Source organism: Aythya marila (assembly GCF_965140915.1).
Source record: "Aythya marila genome assembly, chromosome: 9".
Classification (NCBI taxonomy): domain Eukaryota; kingdom Metazoa; phylum Chordata; class Aves; order Anseriformes; family Anatidae; genus Aythya; species Aythya marila.
The window spans coordinates 3,148,242-3,171,469 of NC_139050.1; the positions used below are offsets into that span (position 1 = coordinate 3,148,242).

Below are 23,228 nucleotides of genomic sequence, written 5' to 3' on the forward strand. Positions count from 1 at the left end.
CTTGCTGCTGGAGCAGGGGCCTGAGGCTTGTGGCTTGGCTGGCTGGCTTTTGGTAGTTCGTGTTTTTGTTTGTTTTTTTTTGAGAACTAGATCAGTGCAAGATTTAACACTGGTGTACTGAAGGAGATAAATGGGTGAGGTGAGCCCAGCCAGAGCAGACAGGTATTGCTTTTGCCTTTTGCTTTGTGAAGCTAAAGTGTTGTTTCTTTTAGTTTCTGAGCTGGGTTAGTGAACAGCTGGCAGGAGTGCTAGGAGATGTGTGGCTGTGGGTTTGCACAGTGCAGGTTTTTTGTGCTGTCTCCAGTCAGCAGAGGAAAGTTGGGATTTGCAATATCGCTTTTTCCAGAAAATAGGAAATGGAAGGCAGCAAACACACATGTCCTCAGGTGCACTCAGGTTTTGAACAGAGGGGCTGGGCTTTGCTTCACGCAGCCTGTCTGTTCTGCTGCCACTCTGCAGTGCTGTCATGCTGCAAATGCCTCAGTCCTTGTCCACCCTCCCTGCTGGTCCCTGGCGGAGCTGCTTGCCTTCTTTCAAGTCGTGTATTGCTTCAACCTGACCCTCGTAGCTGGGGACTTCTCTGGAGCCTCATTTCCGTGGATGTGATTGTGTGTAATTTTCCGCCTAAAATTCCTTAAATTATGTGTTGTTTTTTTTTTTTTTTGTTTTTTTTTTTTTTGTTTTTTTTGTGTGTGTGTGTGTGTGTGTGTGTGTCTGTTAGTGTTGCAAGCAAAGTCTAAACTGGTGATTCTGGGATGCTCAGAAACCTGGAGGCAAACGAGTTTCTTAATTTTATTCATTGCTTGCACTCTTTCATTCCTGACTGTTTCTGTACTAACAGATGTGTTACAACTTCAAGAGATGTGGGGTTGAAGAGCCATTAAGGTTAGTCACCTCTGTGGTACCAAAAGCTAGGCTAGATAACCTTGGTCGGTTTTTGGCAAAAGTAGGTTTGAAATGGCTTTGAAGGCTGGGTACAGACAGAGCGAAACCCGTAAATATATCCTGTAAATTTGCTCTCCTGAGCTGCAGACTGTCTCCCAGCAGCTCAGGCCTGAAGACTGCGAGCTAGCCGTGCCCTGGGTATCAACACGTGAGTGCCCTGCCGTTACCTTATCACAAAACTGGAGCTAAACCGAGCTGGAAATGGAAAAGCCATGTCAATCAAAATAATAACAAGAGGGGCCATGCTCCTAGTAAGTGCTGCAGTGTAACAGTAAATACTTGCATGCTTTTATAGAAATAACAAAGCTCTCATTTCAGCCATGCGCATATTTTTACTTACTGCGAGTAAGCAGCCGCCTGTGCCGAAAGGGCTGTGCTCTGAGCACTAAGTGAAGCCTAACTTCCTGCGGGATAGCATTTGCTAAATATTAAATCATTCGGTGCACATGTATCTCTTCCGGAATTGAAAACATCTTTTATTTATTGGGCTGAGCTGGCAGCCGACACAGAAAGCAGTCTGCGTTTTGTTTATCAATCCACAGAGAAATCCAGTTCTTCGGAGTGTACTTTTCATCTGCCAAGAGCATCAATGGAAAGTTTAACCATCTCCCAGTATCTTTCCTAATTATTTAAACATGGCCATTAAGGAAGACGTTTAATTCTTTAAATAAGGTGCGGAAGGCGTTAGCGAATTGGGGGACATGGTGGAGGATTTAACTCCATGCTCGCTGAGGTTTTGCTGGTGACAGACCACTTGGCTGGTCCCTGGAGGTGCTGCAGACCGGCCTTGCTCGGGAAATCCCATCCCTCGGACCCCTGCCCCTCTCGCCCCATGGGGATGCTGCTGTGGTGGCTGTGGTTTTGGACCATGTGTAGGCTCTTGCTGGGGAAGCCCCGACTGAAAGCATTGCTCTGTGCTGCCATCTATGCAGAGGCTGTTCCGCGAGAAGAAGCAGCCTAGTCCTGACGAGTTCCCTAAGCTATTCCATTCATTTTAATTAGTCTAATTTAAGCTTTGATGTATACATATAAAAATGGCCCATGATCATTTCAGGGCTTGGCTGAAAACCTCTGGTACAGAGCTGTAAATAAACCCATAGCAATGTGTGAATGCTGGAGGGATTCGGATGGATCTTTTCAGATGGTTTTTGTGCCTGTGTTTGGAGGAATGGGAACGTGTAAAAGGTTTTCCTTGCAGCTGAGAAAACTCTAAAAGTCTGCCATTCCATATTTAACTATCAGGGTTTTAGTTATTAGAGTCCTAGCAGGAAGATTTCTTGCGTAAATTGTGACATCCAGGTTCACTAACTGAACACAAGGTTTCTTACTATATGGAATTGATAATTAGTTTGTAATTTGTGCATAGGCATTTCACCCTGGCGGTTTTCTCGCAGCGAATAATTTGCCTTTTATTTGTTGAGGCTTTTTTTTTTTTTTTTTTTTTTTGGTGAACACAGAACTCCCATTCATGATGGGCACAGCAAATGTAGTAAAACATTATCATAGCTGGGATTTGTTGTACACTATGGATTTATGTCAAGAATGTTAATGATTTGTTTATGAATAAGTGAGCCTGTAGTATTGTGAAACAATATCTGGCAGGGCTGCTGAATGGACATTTTGAAAGCAGAGGATTCTTGAACTGAGTAAGCTGTAGATACTTGTATGTCTCAAGCTAGTCATAAGTAGGCTTATGGATTTTAAACAGAAGTGTTTATTTATCATTATGCATTATCATCTTCTACTGCACTCATCTGCCATATGTATGGGCCACTCAATAACATGCAAAGAGGCTGTCAAGTATTTTTTAAGGATAGTTAATCTCCTTCTAGTAGGCTTTATTTTAAAAATAGCTGTTTTTTTTTCCTTCTTCCTCAAAAAAAAAAAAAAAAAAAAAGGCCTTAAGCAGAGCAGTGTGATGTTTGCAGAGTTGCTGGAGATGGGTAATGTACAGTGGGTTTGCAGTGTCTCACTTGCGTGTAGCACCTGGTTTAGCAGAAGAACCACCTGAATTTCCCAGTGAAATTATGGGCACCTGAGCCCAAAGCCTAGGGGCTTGAGTGCTGGGGTTGAACAGCCGGGCTGCTCTGTGGAGCGTGTCTAAACTCTGCCCAAGAAATTATGGCATTTCTTGAAACAGCGTCTTGTACTTTTTAATGAGCTGGGCTATCAGCTCTGTATCACTGGATGGTTAAAATGGAGCAAGAATTGCTTTAACATTAAAACTGTGCCTGGAGGACTTCTCTGAGAAATTGCTTATGATTATTACGTGACTATAATACGGGAAGACAGCTTCACTTCTTTGCTGTGCCTTTTCTCATACTGACTGCAGTTTTGAGAGTTGAAAGGTGGACATGGAAAGCAATGTTCAAATGGGAACGGCTTTGGGAGAACTGCAGTCCTCTCCCCCTTAGAACATGGGTAGGGAAGAGAGGTAAGACACAATTTATTGAGATGCAACTTTTATAGAAGAATTGGGTTTCCTCTAAATAAGGTTTGATTGCGTGCCAAATGGAAAAGCGGCTGAGGCCAGAACACTTCAGGCACTGAAATGGAGAAGGATCTCTTCCAAACCGAATGGGCTGGAGGAAAATGAGCTGAGCATTGCTCGCTCCTTCTGCTGTGTGTGCGTACACACATCCGAATAAATGGGAGATACCCTCCTCCGTGACAGCTGAGGATGATGAAGCAGCCGTGGTGGGCAGCCAGGCTGGCTGCAGCCTAACCCAGTACAGGCAGTGACACCCAGGAGTGCTTTACAGGGCCTGGGGCAGGCAGCCGGAGCTGCTGATGGAATTGTCTGGTCTGAACTGGTAATTCAGCAAATATTCAGCCTGCAAGCTTCATTTTGCTCCCATTCTCCAGTACAGCAGTGCACAGGAAGGGAGGAGGGCACGGAGAGAGGCTGTGGTGGAGCCGATGCACTAATTGTTCTCCATAGGGATGCTTGTGCCCTGCCCTCGCTCAGACCCATACCGCACCATTAAACACTATTAAATACTGGCAGCATAACAGTAAACTGCATTTGTGATTTGTCTACTGTGTAAGCGGAAAAGGCAATCCCAAATCTGCTTCAGGAACATCTTTGTTCTGTTGGCTTGGGAATATCAGTGGTAGTCACCAGAGCCAGTTAATTTCTAACTGCAGTGGTGATAAAACATGAAAGTGGAAATGCTCATGTCATAGGGCAGGAGTTGGAACTAATCACTTTTCCACAGATGCTACAGGGAAAATAGATTACAGCCACAGCCTGGTTTCATGTGCGGGTTGAAGCTGGTTCCCTATTTATACAAGGGATGGAGCACTGCATGGAATACCATGGTCATCAGATGGTACCTAATCTTTATTTCTACAAATAATTATTTTTAAAAATCAGCGTTTCAGCAGATGTACTTGTTGTTTAGCTTTTTCATCATGAAACAGTCGAAAGCTGTTGCCATTCCTTATGGATAAGCACTGCATATGCTCGCCTGCCTTGAACAGAAAACTTTTAGTTTGTGTTCGTGTTTCTGTGGGGAGATGATGTAGCTCTTCAACCTCTGATTTTCCCTGTTGTGCCCTTTGTAGCGTGGATGACACTGAGATGCTTATGATACCCAACCAGCACTTAAAGATGTTGAAAAACAAAACTTGAAACATTTCTGTTATGGTGGTTGCTGGATTGCACCCAGGAGGGAACAGGCTTTGTCGAATGATCAAAGGTCCCCTGCACTCATCAGCTGCTCAGAATGGAGCAGACAGATGTTTATCTATCTGATTGTCTTGTAAAACTGTAGATTTGCCTTGTGCAAATAGCTGTGCATGCAAATCTTTACTGATGTTATTTCTGAGGCTTTTCTAATGTCATCTGAAAATCTGTTCTAGACAGAGAACCTGGGTTCTGAAATAAAATAAAAATCAAACAAGGATACCTTCCACTCCGGAATTCTCCTAAGCCTCAAGATAATGTAGTTGGGTTAAAGGTCAGTATATTGGAGGGGAACTGGTGGTGATTGAGTGATGTGGAGTTCAAGTGCCCCCTCAAAGTCCGTGACTGTGACTAACAGCTCACCCAGACTTTCCACTTCTGGGTTTTTCTGTTTCAAGATTTGCTTCTGGACTGAATTGACACAGATGTATTTGTTTATTTATTTATTTGGAATGACAATGCTTTAGTTGTGGTGGTCTCCCAAGTAACTTTCCAACAGCACCAACACTCTCACAGACTTTCTTTTAAATAAAGGTAAAACTCGGAATGCACGAAGACAATCCTCAGACATCTAGCTTGGGATCAGCCCTCAGGAAGAGAAATATCCATCTCAAGCACTGGGCTCTGACCTTCTGCTAACTTTCCCAAGTGCAGACTGAAGGCAAAACCTTATTCTGTGCCTGTCTGGGGCACTGAGTGCTGCATGTTCTTGAACAGCATGTAGGCAGAGAAAGCTTTGTAGTGGACAGTCTTGGGGATCCCGGCAGTTGCAATGAAAAATCAGCTGGCAGTGCATGGTGGTGAGGTCCTGCATAGCTGTTGCGTTATTCTCTGTGTGCCATACAGCTTATCTGACAAGCTCTGCGTTGAGGTTCTCTTCTGCTGATGGCACTCGGTCAGAGGAGTTGGACCTCATGATACTAGCTGGTGTTTGCTTCAAGTGCTGCACAAATGATCTTCCCTTTCCAACAGTAGGCAGCTGTAGCAGATGCTATGAGCTAGGCAGTTACTCTTCCTAGAAATGTTTGTGGCAGAGGACGGGAGACTTTCTGGAGTCCCTTCAAAAGCCCCATGTGGATTCTTCTCCCATGGCAGAACTGGGGCTGACTCACACAGAAGCAATGTGAAGGTTCACATTGAATCCCCGTATGCGTGCATCCATCTGCATCGTATCTGCTGCCTACCTGATTACTGTCGTATCAGTAAATGGCCAGAATCAGCTTTATATATATTTTTCTTTTCTCCAGATTGCCGTCATTGACATCGCTTATCAGTTTGGCCCAGAGATTTTTTTTGAAGGAGCTGTATGTCCATTATACATGGAAATAGCTTAGATAAGCACAGTTCAAAAGTAGGGCTGCAGCATGAAGAATTGCAAATACAAGAAAAAGTGGATTCTGTGATTGATAACCCTTGGGCTTTGTGGTCAGAATGCAAATAAAAGCTGCAAATCTGAGCAGAGAGACATGCTATAAAAAACATTATCACAAGTTAAGCTGTAGAAGACACATTTCTGCGTGGCAATCTACTGGATTTATTTTGGCAATTATTTATTTGTGGCAGTGGTGTTTGTGAAAATGGAATTTTTAGCAACCTTGTTATAATTATAGAGGACTGAGTATGTAAAGCTGCTCAAACATTTTACATCAGAGTTTGCTTTTTTCAGCCAAATACATGTCTTTTTTGATTAAAATAAATGTCTTTTTTTTTTTTTTTTTTTTTTTTTTTTTTTTTTTCCCAGAGGAATGACTAATTGGTACTCACAAGATTCAAAACTTCAATATTTTATCAGAGGCACCTAAATTCTTTCCCTCCCTTCTCTTTCAGGGTAAATAATTTAGATTTCAGATGCACTGTGTTTGATAAAAGCCACCTTGTTAACATCTCCCGTAGAATTACAGCGCTGTGCATTTTGAGGGATGCTGGAATAACTGCATCAGTAATGCCTGTAAGTTAAATTGAATGGGGCAAAGGAAGAAGGCAGTAGGGAAATGCTGGGCAGGCAGTTCATTTATTTTAATTTTCCTGGTTCTTTCACATCTGTTTAACTAGCTGCCCAACACATGTACATTGGAGACTGGAAGTGTCTTGGGCATTCGGAATACTTCCATCGCCTTACATTACAGGAGCGTATGTTAAATCTGCATCTAGGCAAGCTCAGAGGTTTAAAAGCCCAGGCCCTTTTCCTTGGTTGTTGATGTTCTGTATTATTTCATTTCCCACAAGCCTGAATTGCGTTAAAGTTTTGTTTGTGATAATTGGCAGGGTTTGCACCAGGAAACATTTAAAAAGGAAAATGAACCTTGCCCAATTACGTTCCCGTGTCTCCTGCAACTTCACTGCTTGAAGGTGAACCCACACTCTCAAAGTTCACTGGCTTTTTTTTGGATACAAAATAAAATTCTAGTTGTAAGGTAGCTGAGAAAGGATTGTGTTTAAGGTAACCATCAGTTGTAGGGGTGGGGTGAGAAAAGACGGGGATGTGCTGAGAAGAATGATTTTCCTATTCTGCTTGTCTGCTGATGTGCAGGGTTGTTTATTTTGCAGATGTTTTCTGCATGGAAAACTTGCCAGTCATTGCTGTGTCAGTCAAAACTTGGAGCAGACTGGGCAAAAGTGAGAGTATACTTCCCAGAAAAAGAGGAATCTGTCTTCCCAATGTAAGAGGTTGAACGACGGCCCTTATGCAGGCCTGAGGTCTTAAATTATGCCAGTCTTGCTGGAAGGGAACACTTGGGATAGTTTTGCACTCTTACATTTAATGCAGCTAAATATTAAATATTAAACAATTAAATATTTCCATCAGTCAATGTGCTTCATTGCATTGGTGATGCTGAATTACAGGTCTGAAATAGCAACGTCTAGCTACTGCTGTACAAAGCAGGAGTAACGCTAGGTGTAGGTAAACATAGTAGCACATGTAAAGCAGAAGCAAAAAGGGGTCTGGTGCAGGTCCTGTTGCACTTTGTATCTGTTTTGCCCTGTATTTCTGTGGAAGCAGGGATAGTTTTTGCATGGCATAGGGGATTCCTAAAGTCTGGGATTTAGCTGTGAATGAGTACGTGTTTCCAGAATGGAATTACTGGAGTTTGTTTAATCAATTGTGGATTCCTCCAGAGTGACGCTGCAGTGCCTTTGTGAGGAGTTAGCTCTGTTTAATTGGTCCCATATGTATTTGCAGATAGTATATTAACCATGCCTTGGGGGGATAAGGGCTTTTGGTTGAATCTCTTGGTGCATATTTTATTTCTTTTCTGTAGTTTTATTTTTATGTTTTTTTGTTGTTGTTCTAAGAACTGTAGACATGTATATAAGTATAATCACTAGCATTTTGAAACTTAATACTAAGCAGAGGGTTTAGTTAGGCTTCTGCAAAGCCTAACTAACCTGAACTTTGGCAATTAAAGAAGAAACTGAGGCTTTACAGGGAAGCTGGAGTTTCTGAGTATCTCTGGATTTGGGTGCTTAAATTGTGAGACTCGGGAACTTAATCTCCCTTCTCATCAAGCACTAAGGACTTGGCCTTTGAAAATCAGAAAAGTGGAAACATCAGCAAACATTAATTACTTCTGGAAAACCTTGAAAACACCATGCAGATCCAGCCTTTCCATCCGGAGCCCGTGGCTGTGAGAGGGCTGTCCTGCCTGTGGCTGCCATGGGTCGGCACCAGGCAGGGGGAGTGCCGCTCTCAGCCACTTCACTTGAATGATTTTGTGCTGCAAAAAGCAGAGTAATGTTGCATCTGTCTGTTTTGGCTTAACTCAACCAGTAAGGTAGCTGCAGGAGAAACAGGAATGTAAATGAGTTGGTTTGATTTCCTTTTGTAAAGGTTTCTTGGTGCAAATGCTGTCAATTATCCAACTCTAAAGCTTTGCTGAATTAATGAGACACTTTGTGGAAGGGTATTTTTGATCATTTTCTGTAGACTCCCTTACTCCTGACATAGGCTCTCTGGTGTGCTCTTATTCATGGCTTTAAGAAGTGAGAAGACCTCCTGTGTGAAATCTCCTGGGGACAGGGGTTATGCATTTGCACTGCAGTGGGACCCGAGTTTTATCTGTATTCTGGATCTTCAGCCCCAAAGGTTTGTATCGCCGTGAATCCTTCTAGAGGGCCTCCCTGATGAATAATTTGCTGATGGTAGTGAGAAGGATTAATAGTGCAGAGGAGATGAAAGGCCTGTGAGTGTAGGGCTGGCCAGAGAGGACGTGTATGTGTGTGATGGGACAGCAGTGCTGGCCAGACGTGGTTCCTCTGGGTATGCCCTGGAGCATGTCCTGATGGCACTCATGGGGATGTGTGGAGAGAGGGGAGGCTAAAGCCTTCTAGCTTCTTCCTTTGTCTTCTGCAAGGCTGGGGGGATACACATGATAGAGGCTTTCCAAAAAGGAGGGTGACTTGCTGAAGGAGCAGGTCTGTTCACCTGGAGATGGCTTACATCCCTGGGAAGCAGGAGGACCCCTATTCTGAGACCTTTGGGAATGCCAGGCTTTAGTCTGGGGACTGTGTCAGACCCACAAAAGTCATTTCTCTAAAACAGAATCAAAGAGTAACCAGGAGTCAGTGATAAAATGGACAGCTTTAGAGAAAGGAGTGGATTACCATTGTATTATGTCATTAGGATTGTATCACTATCTCATAGCCGTAAATACAAGAATTAATAGACCTGTTACAAAAGTTAATTTGGTTCATATTTATCCAATAATTTTGGCAAGAATTTGGACACTTTTTTTCTGCACAGTGTTAGCAAACATGCATGTACCTAACAAATAAATCAGAGCAAATTCCCTGTTTGGAGCAGACACCTCTGTCATCCGGTCCTTAGCCCTGTCTCAGGAAGCAAGTCCCAGAAAGGCAAGAGGGAGATGAGTGAACTACAGAACTGCCTAACAAGTCATCGATTTATTGCAAAAAGCGAAGGAGATGAGTGAAAGTGACTGAAATGCTTTTTTGTTGTTGTTGTTTTTGAAAGACCTGTATTGGGGAACGCAGTGGCTGTCTGGCAAGTATTGTACAAGATGATCTCGCTCTGCCAGGCTCAGAGTGAGGAGAAAGAATGTTTTAAAGCATCCTCTGACACAGAAATTATTGGAAAGCCTCCAAGAGCAAATTGAAAAAGCAACAACCACCTTCGTGCTGCAGGTTTCCATTGTTTTAATATTGGGCCAGCTATACCAAATAATACCTCTCCTGGAAACACATGTTAGGGAAAAAGTATGTTGGAAAGCAGCTAAGGGGTCAAGCTCAAAATCAAAGTGAATGAACTTGACATATCTATGCCGCTGCATGTCCTATTTTGTTGTTTCCTTTCATATCAGTTCCTATTTAATTCTATCCACTCTTTCGTTTCCCTTTTTTACCTTAAAAAAAAAAAAAAAAAAAAAAAAAAAGAACAACAAACCAACAAAAAACACCTTTAGTCTTCTCCTGGGCCTGTGCTCTGGTTCCCATTTGGGCTGAAAAGTACAGGGGCTGATAAATACTTGGGTTTGCATGGAGAAATTCTGGCATACTGGTACTTTTGGAAATGTAATCTAGTTAAAAATCAAGGCTTGCATGTGGTCACAGTGCTCTTGGAGAGGTACTGCTGCTCTGGTGATGAGAAGATGAACAGCAGATAAAGAGGATGACTTTAATTTCCTTTAGTTCTGTGCATGGGGGCCATGTTTCCCAGGCTGGTTTTCTTTGACTTCTGAGCATAGCAACACATTGCAAAACCTATTTTACACTTATCAGTAAAACAATAAACTGTCAGAGCCCAAATCCAACTAGATGTAGTTAGTTGTACACCTTCAGTCCACATGCCTAATTTCCACTGAAATAATGGACTGGGAATGTTAATGTTACTGTAATGTTAAAAAATAAATAAATAAATAAATAAATAATATATTTTTATCAAAAAAGCTATTGTAGTACTATGGTTTATTTTACTTCCTTCACTGACACTTTAAGGATTTCTAATTTTATTTTCCTGCTTACTGGTGTTCTGAGATACTGACTCTATTACTCCGGTGTGGATCTCTATACTGGGACTTAAGTTTTTTAGCGTTTACAGCTAAACGGGGAGCATGGTCGCTGAATATCCTAGGTATTCAGATTTGCTGAGGTCGGGGGGTTTAGTTTGGCTGAGTGTAGAGAGATGTTAGAGGATCAGTCATGAAATTCTCATCTGGCTCTGAAGTTCCCTGCAGTTCGGAGGGTGTTTGTATCTGGGACTGTGTTTTGTTTGGGCAGCAATCCTGCTGATTGGAATCGCATAAGCTTGGCAACAGGATGGAGGAACCCAGCCAGAGCAAACTCAAAGTACACAGGGTCTGAGAACAAAACGTTTCACATGAATTAAATTGTGAGGAAACAGAAGTTCTTTAAACTTGTAAGAAAACAAGGCAATGTGAGCATCGTCACACATGCAGCTGGGTGATCAGGGGGTATAGATAGGCAGTGCAATTTTTTTTTTTATTTTTAATGGAATCTTCATAGTTGTGGATTTTTAAGGGCTTTGTTTTATCACAGCAGGAAGCAGAATATTTCCCAAGAAGCTGGTATTGCAGTGGGGTGGAATAACTCTCAGCACTTGCATGCAGCAGCATCTTTGCTGAAAGGATTTTTAACACTTAGCTGAATTTGGCTTCTTCTGTACCATGCCCTGCACCTGGGCTTGTATCCCCATCCTGCTTTTCTCTCTACAGACCTATGTCCCTCTTCACTTCACCTACCCATTTTTCCTGTATATTACGGGTTCCTCCATCTGACCTTTAACCTTGCCCTCCTTGTTGTGTTCACCGAATACGGGAGAGGCCCTGGAGAAGTCTTTGTGCCTGGCAGCAGGCAGCAGCGTCTGCATGATGCTGGCTCCTGCTCTCCTGCCACTTCCCTCTCTCCAGTCTCATGCCTTGCTTGCTTTGATGCTGTCTTCTGCTTGGTGTCCTGTCACACAGGTTGGGGCACACCCAGCAGCTGCAGATTACTCTTTTCTGTGCCAAAGTACTCCCTGCTGCCCCGTCTCTCCTCCAGGCTGCTTGGTGGGGGGTGATAGGACCAAGGGACACAAGCAGGGACGTGGTGGCTTGTAGTCTTTCAGTTTCTGTTGTGTGACCACACGGGGTGTGAAGGTCTCTTTGTGACATGATGTTTGCCAGGTGCTTTGCCCCTGGACCGCTGGGAGATGCCATCCCTCGGTGTGGGCATGCAGAGTCACACCATGGGCTGCCTGAGCTCCTGAGCTTCCAAACTGAGTCCCAGGGTCCCTGAAGGTGAATCCATCATATCCTCGTGCCCACTGCTGCTCCTCTGCCATTGAGATGTGAATTCAGACATAATTATCTGCTCTTTAACCTAAATAGCGTTTGTTATCTGAAAGGCATTGGATGGATTTGGTTTGATAGGCTGGCAAAATCCAGCTCTCTTAAGATGCTAGAGGGGATACACTGGAAATAACCAAATTTCTGGATTTAGATCAGTTTCAAGCAGATTATTCAGGCCATATCTGCCTGAGTATAAAGACCTGTGACAGGATCTTGGATTTGTGCATGCCGATCAGTGCTGTGCTATAGAGCAGGCTGCTGATGGAATGATTTCTGACTTTGATAAGCGCTTCCATCCCCTTTGTGGAGGGTTTTATTGTAGTGTTCAGTACAATGTTTATATGAACTGCTAGTACAGGATAAATAAATACTGCACAGTGAAGTTTAACATGGGGAAGAGGAAAGATGTATTTAAAGTGTATTACCAGTATTTGTTTAACAAGAGATGGATCAGATTTGACATTTATCTGTACTGGATTGCATTTGCTTTAAATAAAACAAAGACTTAAAAAGGGTAAGTTTTCATATGAACTGTATCTGAATTCTTCTTTTCTTGCCGAAAATATAGATCTTGAGGTGGGGCGTTCCTTGGGTCACAGCTCTGCTTCCATCAGTGATGGGATAAGTGTACTGCTGAAGGACGATTGTGTTTTCATCTCCTTTATCTATGAGTAAGATAGTGGAGTCTGTTGTACATATGGACTGGATGTGGACTTCAGTAGCCAAATTCCGCTGAGGGAAAGGAAAAAGAACATTTGGACTTACCAAAATTCTTTTGCAGTTCATTGCATTTGGTTTTGCCCTTGTTCTCATAGGCTGCTGTTGCTGTGAGATGCTGTTGAACAGTTTGGGTTTCAAGCCAGAACTAAATTAATTTCAATGATAGAGGAAGTGCTTGCACACGGTAGTACATCACTGAGGTTATTTTTGACTCTTCCCAGTGACTGATCTTTTGCTATTGCTCTAATGTGGATTTCATCTGGCAGTTTTCTTATAGGTGCTGTAGAAGGTTGAGTTTTGCTTCTCATTTTGGCATATCCCTATTTCAGAGGCTTTTAACACGTTAACACCCTACCAGTTTGGGGTTTGCAATACTGTTCATTCAACGTGTGTCTTTGGCAAAATTTGGCAGAAGATATGAAGTATCACATTTCCAGATGAGCTGATGCAGCTGAATGTTGGTTATAACACTGATGTTAGGAGATAATGGGGGCTGAGGGCTATGGGCCTGAAAACTTTGTTACACTCACAGCGTCACAACCCATATAGCCTGTAAACTGAGTCCATTTTTGCTGCATTACAGATTACAATGAGTTATGGTCCCATTTTTTGTGACTCATATATACATATATATGAGTCACAAAATATATATATATATGCACATGCAACATATAATACTTTCTTACTTGTATTTATTGAATTTGAGTTTATTTCCGTCGCCTGATAGAAAATAAAAGGATCTCCTAGCCCAGTCTTGGCTAGTGAGTACTCAATATTGTAAACAACAGCATCTGTTTAGTTATGACCTAAAAATGAAGAGCTGTGCAGAGGCATTAAGCATTATTATTACAGACTGTCAGTGCCTACTTTTCTCCTCAAAGACACATTTAATTGTATAGTATCAGAGTTTTCTCCAAGCCATTTGGCCTGGGTTGTGGAAAAGGCCATATTTTTGCTGACAAATTAAACCAAAACGCTGCTAATTTTTTTAACAGCAACAGAAATTAAACTTGGACTAAATGCATAGTAACCTAAAATTTGCAAATTGAATGTTGTAAAATAGTTATTCTAGAGCTAAAACATGAATGTTGAGTTGATAAAATATATTGAAACTATTCAGAAGTACTTGATTCTTATGTTGAATTAACATGTAGCTAGGTGAGTTATTGATAATGAAATTTTCACTGCAATACAGAGCACTTACCAAGGAGGAAAGAATCTTTCGTACCTTTGTAGTGACAATCATGGCCTGCTAAGAGTTTGGGCTACCAGTTGTACACTGTCCCATTTTCTTCTATAGGGGGAGACAATGCCATTGGTATTGGTAACTAAGCAAAACAAAATGATGGAACTTGAATAGCTGAATAAGCAAAACCATGGTTTTATATTAAGATAAATTTTCAATATTAGTAGGGTCTTTACTTAAATTTCACACTGAATGGTTTTATGTTCAGCAAGTAGGAAAAATACAATGCTAATTACAGCTCTGATCATTTCTTTGGCAATTCAGCTATTTTGTTTGCTCAAAGAATTTCAAAACTTGCTGCCAATTTCTTATTGCTGCGTTGCTCCTCACATTTCTTTCGAACATAAAGTCTGTATCAGTAGCACCATCTAAATGGATAAAGGATGAATGATGTGCAGTTGCGAGCTGCTATATTCGTGCCAGTTAAGAATCTCTTCTTTTGATGTTCAGTTTAAGAGCTACCAAGTGAAGCTAGCGGTTCTGGCACATAAAATGTGAATGCTATAATGTTCTCTGAACCTTTATTTACTGAATTGCCAAAGTCATGCTTTTCAAGAACGTTGTGAACTTAAAGCACTTTAAAGAAATATTTTGGGTTCACAGCAGTGGAGAGCTAACGCTTTTTACTCAAAAAATACATTGGCTACTGTTATATGTCAGCATTTGCCAACAGTTTCCGGAGGAGATGCCAGTTTGGAGTGGAAACTAAGAAATGGATTCAGCGAAGCACTTTATCCTGTTCTTGGCTTAAAGCACATGAATAAAACCATTGACTACCCACGTGTGCTTTACTGGGACTGCTCACATAGTGAAAGTTAGGCACGTGTTTAAATAACTTGCTTATTTGGGGTCTCACTGCGTGATGTCTTGCTGGCAGAGTCTTGATTTTCTTATGGCAACCAAAGTATGACCTGTACACAGGGAGTACAGCATTGTCTGCACCAGCCACAGAGTCCAAAGCAAAAGGATATTTCTGTGTCCACCCCTAGTCGGTCCTGCATTTCTCTGGCAACCAGTTATCTATCTGCTGCCAATTGTGCTCTAGTGTTTTTGGCATTCAACCACTCCAACTTGCTGCTCATGCAAGTATTGAATTCTCTTTGTAAGGCGGAGAGTAGGCTTTTCCTTGTTTAAGACTGTATATGTGGCTGTTAAAACATGAAAAAAAAAAAAAAAAAGTAGTTTATTGTCATATCTTTCCTCATTTTGGTCAAATTTTGCCCTCTACAATGTTGTTGGTAGTCCCACTGAAGTTGATAGAGATGCTAGCAGAGGAGAGGCACAATACCAAAGAACCAGCTCAATGCTCTGGAGCCAAATGGAGGTTTTTCATCTGTTGAATATCTAATGGAAGCAGTGTTCTTTATTTAAGAACCTCTGTAAACAGCTCATCAATGCAAATGCAGCTCTTCCAGCGTGCTGGGAGGGAGAAGTGCTGTGGTGCTCCTGAGGGTCGGTCCCAGGCTGGGGTCATCCCAGCCCTCACAACCAGCCTCCAGCATGGTCTCCTTTCTACATATTTCCTCCAGAAATACAATTTTTGCAGCAAGTTAGCCAATCTAGAGCCTGTATACAAGAGCAGTACAAGCTATGGCAGTTGTAGGAGATAGCAGTTACTTGATGGGCCCAGCGGGCCCAGTAGGCCCAGTGCTGTGGTTGGTAATCAGCAGTGCTCCATCAAACCCAGGATCTCAGACTGAGCTGGCTTTATGCTCCTCGGGGCTGGCAAGCTATTGTCTGGCCTCTGCTAACAGCTTTGCCAGAGAAGCCTAGGAAACTCCAAACAAAAGGCTGCTAATCGGAACTGAAAGGTGAAATGGAATAGGTTCTCTCCATGAGTTCAGTAATTCTGGCTGGCAAAGAGCACTGTTATCTTCAGAAACATGTGTCAAAGCAAAGAATATTCTTCAATTCTTCAATGTATAATCATCTTAAACAGAGTTCTCTCTCTCTTTTTTTTTTTTTTTTTTTTTTTTTTCTGGAGATGTGTTTGGGAGAGTGAATGGGATAACACGTAATATGAGCCAGATGAAAAATAGTATGAGTACATTTTTTCACTGGAATGGAAACTTGAACGCTTGCATAAACTGCACAGAGGCTCTGAAGTATTATTGTAACAGGCTGTAACTTCATGCATGAGGTAGGAAAGCAAGTATTATTGTCACAGGCTGTTAGTGTTTGTGCCCCGAATATGCTTACAAGAGTGTTGAAAAAGCTGTAGATCTAGGATCGTAACAATTATTCGATACAGACACTGATGAGGTAAGGATTAAATTGTTTCAGAGGTATATTGTTTTAACAGGCTTTCAGTTAGCTAATGATAAAGTATTTATGAATTACATAGGAGGTTAATTTCCAAGAAACTCTCGTGAATTTTCAATGGAAAACTTGAATCCACAAAAATCTGTATGAAAACATTGTAAAATCCAAATGGTTGGATTCATCCCTTGTGTATAAATAAAATATTTAATAAGCACTCTCCTCACCTAAAGCACAGAACTGAAAAGCAAGGACCCAATTTAAATTTCTAGCTCTGATAGAGCCTTCATGTATGGTTCTGGGAAATCACTTAGCGACTCTTTTTCTGCAGACCAGACCCCGTACTGTTCCTCTGCCTTACAGAGGTTAAGGGGAGGCAGAGGAAACGAGTGGTTGCAAAACAAATTAAGAATCTCCCATCAAAAGTCAGAGCATACTGTTTGGTTTTGATAAAAAAGCAAAAACAAAAACAAAACAAAACAAAAACCTAAAGAGTAAAAAATAAAAAAGGAGATATTGCACATACGTATAATAGCTGCTGATTTATAAGAGTCAAGTTATGAAGCTTTAACAAATGCATATTTCTTCAGACAGAACTGTAGTATATTTCTAGTTGGAATATGACATTAATTTGTTTTGTATCTGTATAGTTTACCCTTTAAATACATTTTAGCAAGCAAAAATATTTAGTTTCTCAAATCAAGGTCAGTTCAAAGAAATATCTAAACATTGAAAAAAATCTTTAAATCTTCTGATTCTCCAAAATTGATTTAGAAACTTTTCATGGATTGACTTTCTTCACTTAAGCAATTACTGAGAAATTTTTAATTCAACAGTGTTAATGTTCACTTGGCTAGTTCTTCTTCCAAGTCTGGGAAATTTTATTGTTTGTTGTAGCAAGTGGCAAGTTTTTAATGACATCCATTTGTTATGTACTTGTAGTGGTATTTACGTTGGAGACTACGGGAGACATTGGAGACAACTGCTTACAAAGCAGGATGATTTAAAATTCATAGGCTAAAGGCAAACTGATGAGGCATTCGGCTTGGCAGGAATGGTAACTTCTTCTAGCCTCAATGGGATGACATTTAAGTACAGATGATAGAAAACAAGAAAGGTTGAAACAGTAGTTTTTTGAATGGTCTTTGATCACCTGTTCTTTCCTCCATATTGTCATTAGTAGTGGAACTGGGTCTAAGAGCAGTTTTTGTAATGTGCCTGGGAGTGATTAGAGGTTGAATATAGACCCTTTTTGGGACATATGTAGATTTTCGTATTAATTTGGCAAATTTGGAAATGTTTTCTTTGCTCAAAATGGCTAAATCATCTCATTTTGTGTGTGTATATCCTTTGAATTAAAAACAGTCTCCAAACTGCTAATTATAGTAAGAGACATTAACTTTATTAAGTTATAAAGCTTCTTCGAGGTCTCTTCCAACCTAGAAATTCTGTGATTCTGTGATTCACTCCCCCCATGGAAACTTCCAAGGCATTGAATAGCAAGCACAACATGCAGACAGGTCCAACTATTATCTCTCATTTTTCTGCACCAGAATGCAATGTAATTGCTTTTGTTTCTCTGTTCAGCACTTTCAGACCATGTTAAAGACCAAGCTGAATGTCCTAACTCTTCGGAAGGAGCCTCTCCCGACAGTGATCTTCCATGAACCAGAAGCCATTGAGCTGTGTACCACAACACCCCTCATGAAGACCCGGACTCACACTGGATGCAAGGTACTTGCAAGCAAAAACTTAAGGAATGAGACCACTGTGGAATTGTCCCATATACGTAAGAGGAATCTAAAGAGCCCAAAGTAACCAACGTGGTAATTCTGGAAACCCCATTAACTACTACTATTACCATAAGGTTTCTAAATCAAAAATGTCATTAGGGGGTTTCTGAAAAAAATCTGGGCTTCAGTGATAAATGTGGTTGAGGTGTGTGGCTCAACACAAATAGAAAATTCTTGACAGCCTCCCAGAAACATTTCTTGCTGTAAACACAGCAGTTGCTTTCTGTAAGTGCTAGTGCTGAGATGGGAGATAAAGAGCCAAGTGCTGCGTATTTGTGTTTAGCAAGCTGTACTATCAGAGGTATAAAACTACTGAAATAGGGTTGCAGGTTAAAACTCAAGGTTGGTTATAAAAAAAAAAAAAAAAAAAAAAAAAAAAAGTTGGGGAGCAGTTAGATCATCATTTGGTTAAGAAAGAACATGAATTTGCCTACTTACATCAAAGCAGCTTCGGAAAAAGCTCTGCTGCTTTAAAGTTTAATGGCTTAAGAACTCCAAGTGCATTCTTCTGTGGAAAGAAACCATATAATAAAGCAAACAAATCTACTCTGTGTGTACCTTGTGTTGGAGCTGTCTAGTGTCATGGCAGAGCTCGCCTCACCTCACACACAGGCAGCCTGAGCCAGGTCAAAGTTTGGCCTGTACTGCCCTTTGCGGGGCTCAGCAGCCAAGTCCACTTTGCCTGCCTCAGGTGGTGGTCATGTGGAGAACCCACATAGCCTTAAGGGTCTCCAAAAACAGAGAGAACTGGGTTTGAGCCTCTGTAAAGCATCAGATGCAGAGGAGCAATTCTCTGATGCTGCAAGTGCCAGGTAAGGTCCAAAGTGCAAGTAACTGTCATAACGCTCTGTTCTGTGTGTATGTGTGCACACATACACAGACGCTCCTCCTGAGCAGTTGTCTTGTTGAAGGATCTGATGGGACTGCAATGGGGTTGAAATAAGTTGCTTCCTGGTGAAATCCCCTGCTTTTTGTAGCATACTATGCACATGGCGTGGGCTGTGAGTGTGTCATAAAGGGCTGTGCTCTGACACCTCCAGGTCTGGCACTTCCTCAGCAAAGTTCCTTGTGGGGAAGTGTTATTTTTGTTTGACTTTCTGCCTGCCACGATAGCTGAGAAACAAGACCACTGCCGGGTATTGAAGCAGCGCTGCCCTATGCTGATGTGGTGGAGCACAGAGCAAGTAACCCTAATATGCTTTGTATGGTAGCACGTAGCATCTGCTCTTCCGTGCTGATGTCTTTTGTCCTTTATGTTGACATCTAATGAATTTTTAGAGAATATTAGCTATCATAAAAACGTTTCACAAAGTATCTGGTTTTCACCCCTAGTGAGAGAGAGTTCAAACATAATAACGCTTTCTGAAATCAGTTTACCTCTGTGAATGTGTGCAGAATTTAAATGAGCCTTTTTATTTAACCTATAGTCCTTGAACTGAAAAGACGGATTGCAGAGATTGCAGAGAGATGTTGAACCACTCAGTGAGGAAAATCTCATTCTATATTTAGAGGTCTTTTTTATTTATTCATTTATTTTTCATGCAATATATCATAGTAGTGGTGACTAGGGAACATCTGCTGCCACAATGTTCCCCTTTTCCTCCCTGTACCAGTTTTGCTTTCTCCCCTTCCTCCAGTAGCCAGTCAGTAGCCACTGACCTCCTGTCAATGCCAGAGCATTACAGGGATGGTTTTGGGGACATGCCAACCTCCGTTTATCAATTCAACAATTGTGAGTTCCAGTACTTTGACCGGGAAGATGATTCTACATCTGTGTTGTTCCTATGGCTAAGAAATCCTCTGTAGTTGTTAACTAAAGTGCTCCAATTTTACCCACTCTCTCTAGTCACAATCTTTTAAATTTTTTTCCCCCTGACTAAATATATTCTTCTCTAAGGGAGCTTACATCCTCCAGCTATTTCTAGGTAATTAGCCTTTCTCTCCTCTTTCCCCTCTGATTATTAGTTTCTTGCTGAGTGAAGCGATAATAGTGTTGCCATAACAAAGCCAATATTTTATAACATGAGTTTTCGCTCTATGGGGTCTGATGCATCACTGTTACTCCAGGCATAAGTGGGGGAGATGCTGCAGTGTTGCTGGTACCACTGAGGCTCTGCGGTTTGGAGACATAAGCTTTTCAGGCTAGAGCGAAGTACCCAGTTTTTACTTTCTTGCATGAGTCATACCCTTTTGATTCTTAATTGTTTCACTCCTCTTGACTGAAATTCCTCCAATTTTTCTGTGTAATCCCATTAATGAGATAGCATCATTCTTCTGACAGAGGCTTCAGACATCTCATTTTATTGCACTGTTTTAACATAAGCCTCAGCTGGCACCATCACGTTATGGGAACTTGACACATGCAATTGCTTTGCTGTTCAGAGGTCTGGGCATTGGTTTTCTTATGTGATTGCTCTTTTTCTTGTCCTTTCATCACAAGACAAGCTTCTCTTTTTCTTTCTTTCAGCATTAGCTGCTGAATCCCAAAGAAACAAAACTTCTCTGCTGAGATCCAATCTCATTCTGTAATTGAATGTGATGGCTTTAAGAACAGCAGAGAAATGTCTTGCTTTAACTAATTCAGGCAGAACCCCCACAAAACCTAGAAAATTAAATAAATTAAAAAAAATACTTCCCATTTCTCCACAGTTCCAGATCTGATGCAACTTCACTGCCATTGTGTTTCCTGAAATATATTTTTTACTCACAGCAGAAGGCTTCAGACTCATTCCTCCAATCACTGCACATCCACACCTGCCTGCCTGGGCTGGCTGCACTGTTGCCATTCCCACCCTGCCAGCCTTGGCATGATTTCACCAAACAGGAGAGAGCAGATACTGTTTGCACTGATTTGCAGCACAGGGCTGTATGCTCACATGTTTCAGGGCTTGTGATGCTGGTTGCTCACTAAGGCAGCAGTTGACTCGAAGGCTGCAGTTCCCAGGGGGCATCTTCTTGCCCTCCTTCACCTCCATTCCACACCAGCCGTGTTCCCAAATGGGGAGTGACAGACCCACACCCTGGGGTTGCACCGTCACAGTCCCACTCAGCAGGGTTTCTGGGCTCAATGAAGCATTCAGACCCTTGTGAAGGAGGTCCTTTGCTTTTGTTTGAGTCACAGTGTATGTTAGGTGGGAGGCAGGTCTTGGGCTCTGGAGGAATCCCAGCCCTGGCTGAGTCCCCATGTGCTGCCTGCTTCTTCCCTACAATGGATGTGGGGTTTGAGTGCTGGTGCACCAAGCATCATTGGTGGTAGCTGGCCTGAAGAATGAAAAATCCCAACTGGCTTACTGTAAACCTGTAAATAGCAAGTCTCAGCTTAAGCTAAACCACCTTGTGCTTCAGAAGGACACAAAATAGTAAGAACAAATCTTCTGTTCTGCCCAGCTGGACCACATTTTCCAATCATGGGCTCCTAATTTGCTGTTACTTAAATTGAGCATGTTTGTGTATACAGGCATGAGTGCCATTTAGATGCATTCAAAAATGTGTCTGTCCTTGTTCAGATCCTAAGGCTTTTGATTTAACTGTGTTTGTGTGACTTGTAGGTCTTACATGACAAATGCGCTCTTGTGTTGTAGCTGGAAACTTCTTCTTGCCTTATCACAGCACTAACTACTGCCAGATGGAGACTGAAAATCTGGAACACCTCCAGAAAATAAGTCTCTGTCTGCTCAGAAATGTGTGCTTTCTCTGTGACTTAACAGATTTCATTTAAGTTCTGTGTGTTTTATTCTTCCTTAATGTCCTCATTGGCTTATGCTGATCCTAATGCTTCATGATTTCTGTCCCTTTCAGCTATGGTGCTGGTGTGAAGGGAACTGCCTGAATGACTCCCTCTCTATTGCTATAGCTTTTCCAGGCACCGCTGTATTAATGCAAAAGGACAGAGGTTAAAAATGGTGACTCCGATTTTTCAAGTGGTGTCATAGGTTTAAGGTTTAGCTTTTTTTTTTTTTTTTTTTTTTTTTTTATATATATATATATATTGGAAGGCTCTTCAAAGTGAAGTCAGTGCTGAATAATCAGTAGCTAACTGTAATCCACCTGGATAATGTGATCTTACTCCTTCAGTTCCCACCAGTGGATAAGCTTTTCTCAGCAGCATGGGAGGCTGTGATGAGAGAAACATAAACAGTGCAAATAATTACATTCTTAAGAGAATGCTTTTATTAAATGGCAAAACATATATTCAGGATGTGGTGTTTACAGGCACAATACACATTGCTTGCTTGTCTTATTGCATACAGTTGTTAAGGTTATTTATTCAGGCTTTGTGTATGATGTTGAAATTTCTGTGGTGGTATATCTTAGTTTAAGATTGCTAAACAAGATTTAGTCAATTTGCATACATTGCATTACAGCAATACTGGTGTTTTAAAATCAAATCTTGTACATATTGATAGAGAGTTTAAAAAAAAAATCAAGCTAAGGATTAATACCAATAACTGGAATTCGGTCTTTTTGTATAGCTTAATCATTTTGCTTACAAGGGGGGAAAAAAAAAAAAAAGGAAAGGAAAACGTTCCCATGCTAAGCTTGCTGCTAAGCTTGCTCATGACTGCAGTGGGTTTTATCCCATGTGTGTGCAGGAGGGAGGGACTGTGGCCCTGGTGCAGCTGTGGGGCCAGCAGCTAGCACCACGCAGCATCTCTGTGTTCCGGCTGCTGTACTCCAGCCCATTTTGCTCCCTTTTGTCTCTCTGCCCATTTCTGTTCTTGTCCCAGAAGTAACTGCCACCTTTACAGACAATATGGACACTACTAATAAATCTCTGCATGTGAAACTGCCCCCAAATGGTATGAGCAATGGCATTTACACCGGAGTAGCAGAGAGTGGCGTGTAGTCTGTGAGGTGAAAGCTCATAATGAGTTTGTGGGATGAATAGAAAGTGATACTGATAGTGATCAGGCTATGTTCCATAGAAATAGGATGTTTTTCATTGGAATACTTATTTAAATAAATAAAACATTGTCTTAAAATTGCCCTGCTAGGCCTGACTCCGATTCTTTGTGTGAGAGAGTCATTTAGGAACAATGTCTGCTCAGATATTGTTGCTTATTTTTGATTTTCTGCCTTGTTAATTTTGATTGCAAAGGCCTTGCAGCAGGGCTGTCTCTTACCATATACTTGTAAAATAACCCAGTTCTACTCTACCCTAAATGCCTCTAGAGCAAATTTATTAATGCTGTTGCTGCTTTTATTAGTCGTGCGGTTTTAAAACTTAAATACTTTTTTTTTTTTTTTTCCTTTAGATCAATTTCTTAAGCCAT

At 41.5% G+C, this 23,228-nt stretch overlaps 1 protein-coding gene across 2 annotated transcripts in view; it reads left to right on the plus strand.

Moving 5' to 3' along the window:
* PID1 (phosphotyrosine interaction domain containing 1) overlaps positions 1 to 23,228 on the plus strand; it is an 83,295-nt gene that overhangs the window by 13,926 nt on the left and 46,141 nt on the right. For both annotated transcript variants that reach the window (XM_082766713.1, XM_082766714.1), the window contains exon 2: positions 17,750 to 17,896. In XM_082766713.1, coding sequence (XP_082622839.1) covers positions 17,750 to 17,896 — 147 coding nt within the window. The remainder of the gene's footprint in view (positions 1 to 17,749; positions 17,897 to 23,228) is intronic.